Genomic DNA, 16,929 nt, shown 5'->3' on the forward strand with positions numbered 1-16,929 from the left:
GGGGAGGGGGGGGGGAGATTTTCTCTTCGTGCCAATTTCCCCTTTCCAAATGAGGCACTACAAGCACAGAGTAAAAAAAAGGTCAATAAAATTCATCAGCACCTAAACAAATTATGTGTTAAGTGTTACAGGCCTAAGAAAGGGTCACACATACAGTTTTCCAGAATGAGATATCAAAACCAAAGTAAGACAGCCCTGATCCTGCAGACATGTCCTTAGCCTGTACTACAGCAGGACTGTCATCTCAAGACAAGCTCATCCCTTGGAGAGGTTCCCTATCTGTGGTCTTATGTTCCACACTAGTTTCAACAGAGGAGTTATTCACATCCATGTAATTTTTTAAGCAGCTCTATTAAAGTTATATATATTTCACTTCTCTCTATCCCGTCCTCTTTTTTTTTTTTTTTCATATGGATGTATGTTAAAATAACTGAATCTTCAAGACTTGCTTTTAGCCTGGAGAGATGGGCAAACTTACTTTCCTGAAGACTAGAACCAATCTGAATACATAGAGAGAATACTGAATTGAAAGATCCTGGGTGATTCAGAGGGTTTCAACTGTCCCAAAAGGATTTAGATGACAATGAAATAGTTCAGTGGAGAAAAGGGAGCACCCATATCTTACTTTGAGTGAGTGAGTTTTCTGTCATCCTGGGGAATCTGTTAATGCTCAGAATGTAAAAGGATTTCTGAATATTATCTACTCAAAGGAGAAGGTGAGCAGTTCTCTTCTATGAAATATGCATGTGCTGCAAATCCTCAGCTGGTTTATAAATTCCCCTTTTAAAGCACCAAGGAACTTTTATTTCCTTGATTGCCATCTAGTGGAAACTGTGCTGTCTACATTGCATTCTTCATAATAGCATTTCCATCTCAGAGCTCACTGAGCCGTGCAGATGATTGTACCGTTGAAATAAGGGGCAACTTATGCATGTTTTGTGCTTCGCAAATTATGACAAGGTCTTGCTAGGTCAAAAGATTACATGGTAAAGTGCAGAGTGGCAAAGTGTTTCTGAAAAAATTATCTTTCACCAACATCAGTAAATGGTACTAGCAAGAGGTGAGGGTATGAGGGTGGAAGGATTCACATCATAAACTTGCCATCTCTCGGGTCACAGGTCATTCGTGATGGACAGTTACCGTGCAAATGGCCTGGTTCTAGTCAAGCAGAAAGTTATAGGTCAATATTAATATATCTAAGGTGTACTTTCTTCACTTGGGACAATTATATTTTAAAGATTAGCTTTGCACTATTTTAGAAGGTTATAATAACTGCATTAAGATGTGTGATTGAAACAGTGGGGTTATATCATGAAAAAATACCATTGCTTTTCTAAGCCCACAATTTGAGCTGATCTTTAGTGTTCCTTGGGGTATTACAAGTCTCTATAAGATGTTCTTTGAAAAACATTTTGAAATGTAGATCCAGATTGCTAAAAAGTGCCAGAATAATTCATTTTGGGGAGTGTTCATTCATGTGGAGACACTAGAATGCTGGTTAGATTTTAATTCTGCATTGAGAGTCAGATTTGGTCTGACCCTTTTGCCTGTGATGGTTTTGCTTGTTTTTTCCATGTTTTTTAAAACTTCAGTGGCTTACCTTCAAGAATTGTATTAGATTACCCACACTCAGCCCTTGAGAAAGCAGCTAAGTTTCTATCATTATTCCAGGCCTCCTTATGTTGAAGTCCTACCAGTACCAAACATTTTGGCACCAATTTAGTGTATCCATGCCATGTGCTTGTACCCACTTGTCTCTCCCTCTCTCATCAGCAATCTTTCACTCACTTTCCTTCTTGAGTAGGACAAGATTTCTCTTACCGCTATCCTGACATGCATCACACAGCCCGAACCAAACCTTTGCTGAAGCAGTGCATGTTGTTCATGAGCTTATGGTGATGTTGGGAAGTTTCGGCTGGGATAGAGCTAATTTTTCTTCTTAGTAGCTAGAATAGTGCTGTGTTTTTGATTCAGTATGGGATTTGATAAAAGAAGAATGATGATAATATTCTGATGTCCTTAGCTGTTGCTAAGAAATCAAGGACTTTTCAACTTCCCATGTCCTGCTAGTACGCAGGTACATGAGAAGCTGAGAGGTAGCACAACCAGAGCAACAGACCCAAACTGGCCAATGGAATATTACATATCATACAATGTCATGCTCAGTAGATAGATGAGGGTTGGCCAGAAAGCGCTCTCTCTCTTCTGGGACTGTGGTTTCGACATTTTCTCTTTTCTGGGATTGCTCGCTGGGAACGGTCTGGGCATCGATCAGCAGGTGGTGAGCAATCACATTGTGCATTACTTGTTTATATATTCTATCATTACTTTTATTATTATTATCACTGTTACTATTTTTTAAAATTTCATTTCAATAGTTACATTGTTTTTATCTCACCTACGACTCTCCTTACCTTTACGCCCCTTTACCTGAGGAGGGTGAATGAGAAGCTTCATGGTGGCTGGCTGCCAGCCAGGTTTAAACCACGACAGAAAGCAACCAAAAACTCGCTATTTGGAAACCTTGAGACATGAGTATCAGCAACCCATACAGAAAACTACTGGCAGTTAGCCTCAGTACTTAAGCAAAGTGGTTCCCTTTTACCTTTAAATAAAAATGTATGCCAAGAATTTATAGAAGTTCCCCAGATAAAGTGCATAACTGGAAGATTTTTGTAACTCTCTTTGTCACTAGATTGCATTCAAGCCAATAAATCATTGGCTTTTGCCTACTAATAAAGGAAGTTTATCTTCGGGACACATTTTCTTAATATTGTCTTTTTCTGTATAGGCAGAAATAGTGCCCAGTGGAAAATCAAAAGTTTGTTAGAAAAATCCTTGTTAATGTTTTTTCCTTCCTCCTTTTTCTTATTTTGAAATAAAGATATGCAGAGTCTTGAGAAGCTGCTGAGAGATGCAATAATATACGGGCAGCCTCGAAGCCACAGAGCATGGAGAAAAATTATCATCCTCGTGGAGGGCATTTACAGGTATGTTTGTGTTTTGGAATCGTGAGTACTCTTTATCATTTCTGAGGTCAGAATGGTATATTGAGGGAAGCGAACATTGACTCCAGGCATCTGAGAGAAATCTTAATAAGAGTGAAGGTTACCAGAACATTCTGTGATCTTATAAATATGTTGATTTCCGCTATGTCGTCTAAGCCCTGGTATAACTTGCTCCAGTTAGATCCTGTGCGTTGTTCTGAATGTTGATTTAGCAAATCACAGTGGAATGGGAGATATACTGTGGGAGCAAGACAGATCATCAGCTGGTGTATGTGATAAAATTCATGGAGCTATAGTAGGTGAGGAGTTTTACTAAGTGAGTAAGCTGAGTTTTCTGAAGTTATTTGTTATGCGTGGACAGATCAAAAGACAACTACGGAGAACTAATTAAGTTCTGTGTGCCCAGTTCTTACCCGGCTGCTGGAATCTAAAAACTCAACATAGGCCAAGTGATAACAGCACCTTTCTAGTAATTAGTGCTGAATCTAATGGACTCACATTTTAACAGGAAGAACAATTAAATGACTGACTTTCAAAGTTATATAGTGGTATTTCATGTAGCCCCAGTCCATGGAGGAATTTGAATGAAGAAGTGCCTTTAAGAATACATCAGATAATATCAACATCAATAATACCATGTAATTATAGAGCATCCTAGTCAGATAGCTCTGATTCATGAGTGTGGTGCATCTTGCACCCCACCAGAAAGACAAACCATCACTGGACTTGATCAGAAAAGTAGAAGCACCAGCCAGGCTCACCGTGCTGGGCTTCATCCTGGCCACCACTCAAGTCAGGAGAAGGTTGCTGAGGAGGCAGCCATGGGGCTGGTGAATGGCATGGAGGGGGAATCACTGGTAGGCAAGGAGCTGAAGCAGGGAGAGGTAGAGATCATGAAGAGAAGGAGAGGGCTGAAGAAGCAGGGATCTGAACAGCAAGGGGGTTTGCAGGGACCTAGGCAAGGCTACTGTAGCAATGATGAGAGGGGGGGCAGTCAGGGAAGGTTTGGAAGTAACGACACCTGTACCAGAGAGAAGGGAACCAGAACTACTCATTCATAGGATGTGACATGGTTTATGAAAGCAACATTAAACTTGCTGAAATACAGCCAGTCTGGCTGGGCAGTCGTTTATGCCCTTTTATTGAGAAATGCTAACACAGTTTTGCTGATTAACGTTTTTTATAAGGAACCTTTTATGATCTTATGTCATCACAACTTCATAGTTGTCAGTGCTTTCTTTTTACTTAACATTTTCCATCTGCAAAGAGAACAAATCAGTCCTTATCTAAACACCTGTCACTCAGACTTAAAACAGGTCGGCAGCGGATCAGCTGATGCAAAGCAGGCTGAACATCTCCTTTCAACCAGAATAAACAGAGTATAACTGCAAATAAACATAGCTTGGCACTACTAAAAGAAAGCTCAGATTTAAGGGCTTTGATCACGCGGAATTTAAGTGGACCACCAACATTTTACTGACAAATATTCCCATCAGTCATATGGCCTGCAGAAAATGCTCCAGCTGCTGAGCTTTGTTCACTTTACCCTGGATATTGACCACTAGGGAGCAAGAAGGCAGACTGGTGACTCAAAAGCATAGATTGGCCTGAGCAGTGGGACAAACCCACTGTCATATTTTTGCAACTACATTTAGTTAATGTATGCAATGCATAATTTTGCAACTACATTTAGTAGTACATTGCAACTACAAGTAACTATATTTCCAGGTGTGTATTTGGTATACAGTTTTCCTCTAGTTTTGCAGTTCATTTTCAAAGGAGATTTCATTTTCAAAAGTTCAAGGAACCTTCTGTTGGAACGCAAAATAAAAACCTGTTAAACCTCAGAGAACCTCATTAAAAAGGAACTGTGAAGTTCCTTCAGCCCCTTAAGGGCTAAATAATGTTAAGACCACTCATGCCCTGAGTGTCTATGCTTGTGAAAGGCATAAAGTAAAAGAAACACAAATCTCAGCTCTCTAATAATCTCTCATTGGAAGCTAGCCCTAGCAGTAGCTAGGTTGGTTGGTTAGTTGTTTTCATAGTCTAAGCAGATCAGAAATTGAAGATTGTGGTTTGGTTGCAAAGCAAGTCTGCTCTAACTTGAGGCATAATACCACCACACCCCACTGTGTTGTATCCCTGCCATCGCTGCCAGCCCAAGACACATGCAGCTGATCTGTCCTTACAGCACTGCTGGGAACAGACTCACAGGCCGTGTAGTCTAATCCAGTAAGTAGCTAACAACATTTCATATGCAAAAGAAAAGCTGGAGAAAGAAACACTAGAAATACTCTTTCTGTGTGCATGTTCTTTCCTTTCTTGGCCCATGATTTTTGAAAGAGACTAAAATTTTCCAACTCCATATTGGCCAATGTTAGTTTTCCTGAAGATCTGCCAGATGCCAAATTAACATTCATCTAGAGACTTTAAGAGAAGGTAGACTTTTATTAATGTATTCTTCTTACAATAGTTAATACTTCTTTTTTTTTTTCCTTAAAGGACTTAAGTTATGCTTCAGGGACAACTAATACAGAATTTAAATAACTTGGTCAGAGCCATTCTCCAAGTTAAAATATATTGACTTGCAAGTTTGGCTTGGAAAATTTTTACCAAAATGCTTATTCCAGAGATGCAAAAGAAACACTAAGATTTCCTTCTTTAAAAAAATATTGTTATATAGGACACCATAGTCCAACCATAGTTGATGGTATGGAAAAAATTTGCCTCCTATTCCCATTAGGAGTATGTTAAAGTGCTTACACTGTGCATAAGCTTGGATTTACCAGCTGGCAAAATTTGAAAAGGGTCATTGTTAGCCAACATGAGCGTTTCTGGAAATCAGACCTGGGTTTGAAACTATAAGCCGCAGATTTTGCGTGGTTACAACTGAAGGCAGAATTGGCCCCTCGACTTGGGAAACACTTGAGCTAGATGTCATATAAATAGCAGTAAGTGTATGTTTGTTTGCTTTTTAATGTCTCTATTGTTTTAAAAAGAAAAAAAAATCATCAGAAGTAAATGTAACTACTAGTGAAAGCTGGTTCTTAACTTGGACTAGCCTAGGAGCAAATATATTCCATTTGTGTTCCAAACTGAGAGAGACCATGAAGCCATCAATCTTCAGTACAGAAAGCATGAACAAGTTTTGGCAGTATCCAGGGCACAAGTTAAACTGACTTGCTAAATCATATTTCTATTATTTAAATTCCAGCTAATGTTTTCCTTGGCTTCTACCATTTCCAGTTCAGGATTAATCAGTTACTGTATTCTTACATGGTTTGTAGTAGGCTGCTTCTCTCTTGCACACATATTTACCTAGGAGTCAGATAGGCTAAGGCCCAGGGCAGGAGTTATGGGGCACCAGAAACTGATCAAACCAGATTGGTTTTCATTTGTTTTTTCCCTGCTTTTGATTTAATGTGGGTATTTTCCCCTCCAGCTAAGAAAATAGTGCTCTGATCAGTTAGATATTGTCCAGTGCCTTTTCATGTGCATTAGAAGTTCCTTGGGATTCAATTCCAATACCATGGGAAATTTATCAGGGTTATTTTTTATATCCTGGGATTAAGTGACTGGACTTCCAGAAAAGAATGGGGTAGCATTTAATATCTTTGGCCAGTGACCAGCATTAAACATTACATTTCTGTCGTTTCGATGTATGGGATTGTATTTGAGGGCAGGATTGGAAGGCTTTCTTAAAACTATTGCCCTAAACTACAAAACAGAGATTGTTGTATGAATGTGCAAGGTTTATGTATGAAAACAATACCTAAAGTAAACATTAAAATGGTATGCATACATCTTGGGAATAACAGATCGGAAAAGGAGGGATTTTCCCAATTACAAGCAAGCCTGAAAGAGGAATAAAATTTTCAAATGTTAAAAGGATAGTGGTACTATAAGGCATGTTTAGAGATGTTGAATGATGCAATTATGAAGAAGATAACAGGTTGAATATCGGTAAATTAATTTTCCTGACAGAAAACAAAAAAACCCCAAAAAAACTGTAGTACCATAGTAGGATGTAGAAATTTCTTTTCCCAAGAAGTTTTAGAATAAACTGGACAAAAACCATCAGTATCCTGTCAGAAACAAACTTGTGTTCCAAGTGAAGGGACCAGCACAAGTGTGCACCTCCTGTCTCTCAAATCACATGGCTCCACAATTCATCAGCTGCATCAAGAAGAATCTCAGTGGTTTGGTAGGGATTGAATCAAGCTTCTAAATTCAGTGATCCCAAAATTTTGGATTATCTCCTTACATCTGGAAGTAGATTCAAACTGAGTGTGTACTGAAGAAAGATTTTGTGCCTGCCCACCGAACGAGGGAGATGAGGGCCAGCTGCAATCTAGAAGTTTTACATCCCTGCCACCAAGCTAATAATTTTTGCTACAAGGCAGGATGTAATGCCACATAATAAGAATGTCTGGCCAGGGCAGAGCCAGCTTATGTTTGTCTCCATCCAGCTTTTTTGACATGCCCTGTGTGCTTGAGCAGATCTGGAAACAGATCAATAGCTTTGTAAAAGTGACACTACCAGACTGAGACAGAACGATTACAATTCTCTTCTGGCTCTCTGGTTCAAACTCAGTTGACATCAATATTTACTGACTGATTCAGTAAACTTTCCATTTGGGCTACCCAAGGGGTTACGTGAAGTGAGCTTTATCTTAGAGCAATTCTAAACAGAGAAGTGTTCATATCACAAACCATCTCCCAGGGTCAAAAGAGAGACCAAGAACAAAGTAAGCAGCAAAACAGCTCTCATCTCTGCCATCAGGAGGGCTGAGGCCTGTTTGAATGGCAGCACAGAAAATATACATGAAACCAGCAGCACTTTGCTTTTTCTACTCCATGGACATTTCAAGGCCATGTTAGGATCTGTGCCAACTATTATAACCATTTATGTCAGCTAGCATCTTTCAAGAGCAGTAAATCAACACTGAAACTGAATACAAGTGTCTTCTTTTGCTAAACAACTTAGAGTTCAGAGCGAAATCTCCTACTCAGACAAGTAAGAAAAGTTTTCATTAAATCTTCTTAATGGTTAAATCTTGCAACAGCCACATACCAGCTTTATGTAGTCTTGGATTCAGCAACAACTTTGCTTCCATTTCACACATATGCAGCAAATCAAACTCTGTATTTTTATTTTACCATTTTTACTCTTGTCTTGTTGAAGATAAATGCTGTTTCTTCCATCTGAATCTCCATGAGCCAGTAATTCTAATGATATCCATGTAAATGTGGAAAAACTATTATTGTCCTTCTCTGCCTAGCTGATTTGCCCAAATATTGCTGGGAGATGTAGGGTGGGATGCCTATTTTCTTCTCTCTGCCGAGGTGCTCCTTGGCACCACATTCACTCTCTGACCATATAGCCAACCTGCAAGATGACCAGACAGGTGCAGCCAAAATCTGACAAAGGCTTTGACTCTGGGCTATGTGAGGACTGTGGACTCTGCCTCTGTATTCATTAGGGATGTAGCTGTGGTGGTTCAAGTTGCTTCTCCCCGACCTGCCAAGTGCCATTTGGGAAAAGTGAAAAAGCCCAGTCTTCAGAAGCTTGCAGTACAGAATCACAGAATTGTCTAGGTTGGAAAAGACCTTGAAGATCATCCAGTCCAACCATTAACCTCACACTGACAGTTTCTAACTCCACCAGATCCCTCAGCGCTGGGTTAACCCGACTCTTCAACCCCTCCAGGGATGGGGACTCCACCCCTGCCCTGGGCAGCCCCTTCCAACACTCAACAACCCCTTCTGGAAAGAAATGCTTCCTAAGAGCCAGTCTGACCCTGCCCTGGTGCAACTTGAGGCCATTCCCTCTTGTCCTATTACTTGTTACTTGGTTAAAGTGACTCATCCCCAGCTCTCTGCACCCTCCTTTCAGGGAGTTGTAGACGGCGATGAAGTCTCCCCTCAGCCTCCTCTTCTCCAGACTAAAAGCCCACCCTTCTCTGCTGCAAGAGATTGTGGTGCCAATATACAGCCCCACAGCTGCCTCTTCTATGGCTGAGCAAGACAGAAGGGAAGATTTGCCAGCAGTCACCTGACAGCCAAAGATATGCCTCAGGCATGTACAGCCAGGCTCTCTGAACCTCCCAGTATGAACAGCACAGGCAACCCTTGTCCATGGCTGCTCCACCCATGTTGTTCTTTCAAACTAATGGAGACTTGCCTATGGGCAGGTCTCCTTCAAAACTGGAGAACAAGTTGTTTCTGGACTTACTCAGGAGACCGAAGGATGAAGAAGGACTAAAATTGTCAGAAATTTCCCAAGTGCTAAAAGCACATCCTGCTCCTTTTGTGGTACCAGACTTCCAGCTGCATAGTGCAACTGGAGTGACAATAAAACAATCTGTGAAAGCCATCGGTCCAGGATCTAAGAATTGCCCAAGAAGTTGTGTTGATTTGCACTGCTCATTTGTACATGCTATTTGGGAGCAAACTCGATGTTTCTGTTTACCTGAAGCTCTTGTAGCTTTTGCAGTCAGACACATCTTAGCCACAGGCCTTAGCCACAGAGCACTGGTTTTCCTGGCATACAGCGCACTTGCCTTGTGCTTGATAGGAAGTATTTAGCATTTAAAGACCTGCTTACTACAGTTAGTGGAAGAGAGCATGTTTTACTCATTATGAAATTAATACTGAGTCCATCAGAGCACATCCAAGCATAGCTGCGTTATCTCACAAAGGCTTTCAAGACGTACCAGTCTTCACAGCAATGCTATCGATACTTCATCTTTATGGGATTAGAGCACATTTCTTATTTATCTCCCTGAGCTTTCATTTTGCCGTACACCTCCTCTGTGCCTTCTAAGTTACTGATGTGATTACCAACAATACAGAAGATTAATCATCTTTTCTTATTTCTACAAATCTCAGTACACCATTAGTGCAAGTTCAGAATATTTTCTTTTCCTGGACAGCTGTAAGAAAGTAAGAAGAAAAATAATGTGGGTTTTTTTTTCCTTTTGAGTACTAGGTAGCAGGCTATTATTTCCTAAAAAGTACATACTGGGAGCAACAATTGGCAAGAGTGGCTTTGAGCTCCCTGTTCTAATCACCAATTCTGTCCCCTTTGAAAACTGGAGCTGCTTAGAGTTATGGCACCATCTGTGCGTTTCATGTGGCCCAGATCTTGGATGTGCTAGACCCAGCTCCTCTGCACCAGAGTAATTTTCTCTAGAGCTGTTACCCCCAAATGTTGCCACAATAGCTGACAATGAAATGAGCAGGGACCAGACTGAATTGTAGTGGTTACTTGTAATTCATTACAATACTTGTTTTGTAGTGAATTGTGATGTGCTGCTTTGGGTGAGTATCTCCCCCTTGCGTTATCCTTCCCTTTTCTAGCATGTTGAAAATTTGGAAATGTTCAAAGATTTTTTTTGACTGGTTTTGATTGCTTGAATGCTAAAACTGTTTCCTGTTTTATACGAACCCGCAGATGGGAAAGAGTTGCAATTTTTCTTTGAACTGTAAATACAAGTTGAAGTTCCAGAAGATCTTTCATGGAGTAAGGCAATTAATGCCTATATTTTCTGGCAGTATCTTAAAGAGAAGGAGAATACTGGATTTGCTGTTCATCCATGATTCTCTCATTCCACAGCATGGAAGGGTCCATCGTACACCTACCAGAGATAGTCTCCCTGAAGAAGAAATACAAAGCCTACCTCTACTTGGACGAAGCTCACAGCATCGGTGCGGTGGGAGCAACGGGCCGAGGAGTTGTGGAGTACTTCGGTATGAGTCCTGATGATGTTGACGTATTAATGGGAACGTTCACAAAGAGCTTTGGTGCAGCTGGAGGATACATAGCTGGCAAAAAGGTAAAAGGAAAACACAACCATTTTAACATCAAGGTGGGAGAAGTACCTTCTTTATTATGTATGATATAGTTCATAATTTTTTTCACGTAGACTGCCTTACAGAAGCATTATTCTAAAGTTAGGGCCATTTTTGTCTGGATCCCAAATGCACATCAAACAGTCGGACTTTCTTATTTTTGTCTAATGTTCATATTACGTAATTTGCTTGGTTTGGGTATTTCTGTGCCACCCTGATGATTGTTGTTTGTCTTGGAAATGTTTAGACATGTTGTGGTTGGCTAAATATATTTCACTACATTAATTTGCATGCAGACTGCTTGTTACTTTGTTTCACATTTGTAAACAATTTGTGGAGCAATATTGAGAGATTAAAGCCACAGTTTCATCCACCGATAATAAAATTCCTAAACAGTTGGAGATTGTCATAGTTGCGTTTTTCAGGAGGATGGAGAAAGAGGGTCACTGAGGGCCTTTTGCAATAGTAAAATCCGTGTCCTCAGTTGCTCTGCGTACATTAATAAAACAACTTCTTGCCAACAACAGATGTCAACAAAAAGTAGAGCTGAGCTTGTTTTAACTGGGGCTGTAGAAGAAGAGAAAGCATAATCAGCACCATTGTGAAATGTCATCAGTTTTGTTGCTTGAGAGAGTTATCAAGTGGTTGCTGATTATTTACCCTTTTCATACCCTGCTGAATGTATTTTTAAGTAGTTTGCTGAATGAGTAGGAAGCCTGTTTAGATAGCCCATATGGTTGTTGTCAGGATAACATTAATAAGGGTAGCACTTGAGTAAAATAAAAGGACTATAAGAAAGTATAAAGTGTATATTTCTTAATGTCTTTTTTGGTTTTGCCCCTGAAGATCTTAAAGCAGGCTATCATAGTACATCAAGAATCAATTTTCTTTGTTTCCTTTGCTTCCTAAATTTGTATCTGAAGGTTTAACTCTTTCCAAAGACAATGTGGCTAATGTAGGTAGAAATTATGGAAAGCCTAGACCTGTGAAAAGCAGTCTGAAGTAATTCATCATCTAATCCTTGGAAGTTTTGTCAAATGAAAGTGGGTTGCTCTTTTCACGCCTGTGCGTATCACAAAGCTTTGCCTCAGGCTTCCGGGCCTTGGTAGCAGCTGCTCACCCAACACACTAAGCACACTTACATTCATTTCTGCAGCCAAAACCTCACTGTAGCACAGAGCACAGAAGGCTTCTCAGATATTTGGTCAAACCCTTAGGTTTACAATTGCAATACAGCAATTCATAACCTGTATGAAGTTAGGTAAATCTTCTCCTTAGCATTGGACTTATGGCATAGACTCATACAGCTTTTTTAGCAATAATTTGTGTTACTGTCTTTCCGTTTTTTTCTGGTGATATTTTTAATCAAAGGCAGTTTTCAAGAGGGCTTCATCCCATTCCCACTATCATGCATTAAGCTTTTAGTGTGGTAACTGTACTCTGATACTTTGTACTGGGAGGTATAAGCTATCATAATGATGATGGTCTTAATCAAGCGCTGAATTCCAACAGTGTCCCTGGATTCAGGCGAGTTACTGGTGCTTTAGACATGCCTACAGTGCAGCAAATGCTTTTTGTAGGATCACAGATTGTTCTCTTAGTTATGCAAGGAAATCTTAAAACAACTATATCAACTCTAACATAACTGTCCCTGCCACACTGATGGGAAGTTTCAACTGAAATAAATGTATATGTTAATAGCTAAAGATAGATCCTGGTAAGGTTGCTTTTCCTGGGTTACTTCTTGTGTCAGAGAAACTGTACTGATGTCATGTCAGCTTTGCTTCATTCCCAGAGAGGAACTGAGCTGTATTTTAAGTACAGCTGTTAATTGGTCTTTAAATGATTTGGGCTCCTTTATAGTAAGTCTAAGCACAGAAGTAAACATTGTTCTATTCCAGACCTTTGTTTCAGCTGTAATTGCCCTACTAATATGGTATTTACACCTGCCTGATGTTTCTTCAGGCCATGAATTAACAGGAGCAGCCAAGAAAGCAAACCGATAACTGGTGAAACTTTGCGTGTTCTCACTCCTGCAGTAGTTAAGAGGGAGATCTGCTGTTTGGCCAGCTCAAAGCTCATTCATGCTTTGTTTTGCTTGTGTAAGGACCTTGTGGACTTTTTACGAACTCATTCTCACAGTGCTGTGTACGCCACATCTATGTGTCCACCCGTAGCAGAGCAAATCATCAGGGCAATGAAATGTCTCATGGGACAAGATGGGACAACACAAGGTAAGCCACTTTCTTTAACTTCAAATTTCAATTGCTAGCAGAGCACCCACTGCACCCCCTGCACACATGCACACACAGAATGTCATCCAGCAGCAAAGTAGTTTGGTAATGCAATGCAAAGGAAATAATGCTTACTGTAAAATTAATATCCAAATCATCATACTTGTAGGTGCTGTTCTTTTTCCACACCCATCCACATGCAGGAGGGATGGGAATATTCTGGAATTCTGGCGCTGTAGTTGCCAGCAACAAACAGAAGTATATAAATTGCCCTTTGAGTAGGCTGTCTGACTTTGTAGGAGGAATTTATAAGGATAAACCTTCATTAATGGGTTAGATGCTGTCAGTTTAGCTTCTTTTTAAGTGTGAACCTTCGGAACAGCAAGCAACTCGAGCATGGCACAGAATTTCAAAACAGGTATTGTATGTTAGATGATAGTATGAGAAGATGATTCTTAGAATTCCTTCCTCACTCAAGCATTAATTATTATGTTCTAAAGCTAGTTTTGAAGTACATTTTCTCCCAAAAGAATTGACTACTTGGTGTCTTTATGAAAAATTTCGTTTATTTATATTCCTTTCCTGAAGTTGCAGATGCAGCTGCCATCCAGCCCTCTGTGTAATACGCTTTATATGCAGCAAGCAACAAAATAGCTGTAACCTGTCTATCTGCTACTGTTTCAAAATGATACTGAGATGTAATCAATGCTCTAGGTCTTAAATCCTAACTCAGAGCGGTGGGTTTTGAAGTGGTATAGTTTTTCTTATGAATTCCCAAGAATCACATCGTTGTGTAACAGGCAGTTGAAGATACAGGTTCTGCTCTGGATTGCGATCTCTTTTATACCAGTCCAACAGCACTGCGCTGTGCTGTTTTCTCTTGCCTCGTGTAGGACTAATGGAGTAATTCTCTGTTAGCCCTCCCTGATAGATATGACATGAGTAAGGTGGATACGGAAAGGAAAAAGTGTATACAAGAGCAGGTAAGATGCTGCTCTGCACTATTCTGTTGCAGTGCCCTAGAGGGCAGTTTCAAACCATGATAGTCACGAGGCTATTAAGACGTTTATCGCAGCCCTTCAGTTAGGCCAGAATTTACAAGACCCCAGCGTACAAAAGAAGGGATAAAGAATCCGGTCCTGATGCCAAATTCTGCGAGTGCGGTGTGCAGACAGCAAGGAAACAATGCTTTTGTCATTTTGGCAAAGTCAGAGCAAAACGACTGTTTCCAACTTGAAATTTGAAAGGTTGAGGTTGCGTATGCTGATGTCTACATCCTGTTCAATATAAGAAACCAGCTCTGACATTTTTCTTCTACCTTGAGGACTGTGCGTGCAGCCTGTCCTGCTGTGCTGCTCCCTGCGCTGGCTGTAGGGAGTGTTTGCCATCAGAGGGCGGCCTTACTCTGAGCCTTCCCAGGATTTAGGCACTTAAGGTTCTCTCCTAGATGCCGCGTGTAAAATATTAAACACGCAGAGCATTTCCAAACCTTCAAAGCCTCTTAAAAATGGTCTTCAGCTAGCGTGATTCTGCATGCAGTTCAGTGCAGGCTAATAGCAGAACTTGATTCAAGACGGAGCCTTTTAAGATGTGCGTGTCTGACTGTCTTAGGGCTAAGAGTTTGCAGCATTTTCTCTTCCAGTGTTCTTTGACGGCACAATGTTTGTATTTCTGCACAAAATAAGTGCTTATTAAGTCTTCTGCAAATCCTTCGCAAAATAAGTTAGTCATCTGTCAGGTTTTTTAAGAATTTGCCTTGCAATATGAAATGCAAATGAATAGAAAAACAAATTAATAACTCGTATATCACAACTTAGAGTGTTGCACAAAGGCTAGCAAACTGGCTATGAAGTGTAAAAATGTTTCTTGTCCTTCTGAGCCAGACTCATTATTTTAGTCTATTGGTTTAAAAAAAAAAAAAAAAAAAAAAAAAAAAAAACCCACAACCCAAAACACAGGAAAAAATGTGCTGGACCACACTACAATGCTGCTTTGGCCTTCAGACAGAAGAAGGTGGTGGCTTAGAAAGGAGGGGGGATCAGAAGGGAGAAAGCACTGTCTCTTCTTAGATATTTTCATTTCCAAGGACAACAGCAGCCTTGGCTGAGTTCTTTTGGTCTGCTGTCATAGAAAACCATGAATCCTCCATGTGAGCTGTCCTTATGAGAGCATGAGCCATGTAGCAGAGACACCTGGCAGAGAAGTTTCAAATGAACCGCAGTTGCCAAGAGTGATATGGCCCCTTTGTTGTCTGGAAGCCTGATGAATCGAAAGAATGAGTTTATTTTGCGATTTATTTCAAATGGCATTCTCTTCCCTCAGGATGATTTGGGGAATCCTTTATAAGGAGATGTCCACTGATGGCTTGCCCTCTGGAGGGCATTTCTGTAGGGGAAAACCAATACAAAACCTACTGGGAATGCAAAAAATACTGGGAATATTTTGGAAAAGAATTAAATTAGATTTTGGTAAAAAGTTCCATCTTAACTAGAGGGTGCTTCTTGAAAAGAGTATGAAATAATGGGATGACAAATGTGTTAACCCACCATGTTCTTACATCTGAACTTCATGTCTGACTCCTCTGTAGATTAATAGAAAACTAAGAGAAGGAAGACTGATTTGGTCATTTAAATTGCTGCTCTGAAAACTCTATTCTATATTTTTTACAACTTCACATAGTCTTCTTTTATATTTTCCCAGAATGCTTTCACATTCCCTTCAATTTTTGCTAGTTTTTCTCCACTGATTTGTTAAGCAGTTGATCTAGAAAAGAGTAGCATAGGTTGAATTATATAGTGGGTAATGCCAGAGGCCAGAAATGCAGTGATACTGCTGGTATTTATCCTGATGTGTATCCAGATGATTGATCTCCCATATTTTCTTCCTTCATTTTTGATTAGTAAGAATACAGTTGGTTGGAAAGGATCAGGGTGTGCATTTCTAGGACAGGATCAGTACACTGCATGCATGACTACAGGGTATGAGTAGGTGTTTATGGACACAGGGAGTACAGCTTCTTTACAAGGAAGGAACAGGTTAGCACTTTAACCTGTGAAAATTCAGTGAAACCTAAACTGTTTAGCTGGAAATTATCTACAACAGGTGTCTGTTTCAGGATACAGATTTTTCATACCAACAAAAAAGGTTTGATCCTTCCTCAGAAGAAGGCTAGATGTACATATGGGGGGTTGATAATCTAGGTGAAAAAAAAAAAAAAAACCCAACAATTGAAAAAAATCCTTTTTCTCCTGAAGATCTTCAGTTTCTCCGGGTTTTTGGATGAAGATTTTGATTGTGACAGCCAAGTTCTTAATTTTTGCCATGTCTATGAAATACCATCTGAGTCATTTGATGTTACAAGTCTCTAAAAAATCTCTACTTGAAATGAATATTGACAAATCTCAAGATCCACTGAGTGAAGAGGCATCATCCAGCTCAGTCTGGGGGGCCTGAACAGAGCATCCCCTCACCTGGAGCCTGGGCAGAAGACTGGGGCCCTGAGCACCTGTGTCTATCCTGCACTGTCCTGCACTTAGGGAAGTGAGCCAGGAATATTAAAGAGAGAAGAGACCCTGAGTCTCTCAAGTGAGATGCTAAGACAGGCTGGAGAGGCTGTGAACTGAAAGGGAAGGAGAGGAAGAGGGAGAAATATGTCTGCAAGAAGCTACAGAAAACACATGACCCTCTAAACCACTGCTGGTACCTCAGACATTCTTTGTTCTTCTCTGGTCAGCAAACTGCTGTGGAAGTGTACTAACAAGATGTGTGCTTCCTTTCCTTTGCAGCAGGAGCCTCCAATTTGGATGGGACAGTTCTCATTTTAAACGCTTTGC

The 16,929-nt window shown here is 40.3% G+C and overlaps 1 protein-coding gene across 1 annotated transcript in view; it reads left to right on the forward strand.

The window, feature by feature from the left end:
* SPTLC3 (serine palmitoyltransferase long chain base subunit 3) overlaps positions 1–16,929 on the forward strand; it is a 91,052-nt gene that overhangs the window by 61,156 nt on the left and 12,967 nt on the right. Inside the window, exons 8-10 of the mRNA XM_026845360.1 lie at positions 2,885–2,990; positions 10,627–10,846; positions 12,970–13,096. Of these exons, the coding sequence (XP_026701161.1) occupies positions 2,885–2,990; positions 10,627–10,846; positions 12,970–13,096 (453 nt within the window). The remainder of the gene's footprint in view (positions 1–2,884; positions 2,991–10,626; positions 10,847–12,969; positions 13,097–16,929) is intronic.

Source organism: Athene cunicularia (genome assembly GCF_003259725.1).
Source record: "Athene cunicularia isolate RWA chromosome 3 unlocalized genomic scaffold, athCun1 chr3_part1, whole genome shotgun sequence".
Taxonomy (NCBI): domain Eukaryota; kingdom Metazoa; phylum Chordata; class Aves; order Strigiformes; family Strigidae; genus Athene; species Athene cunicularia.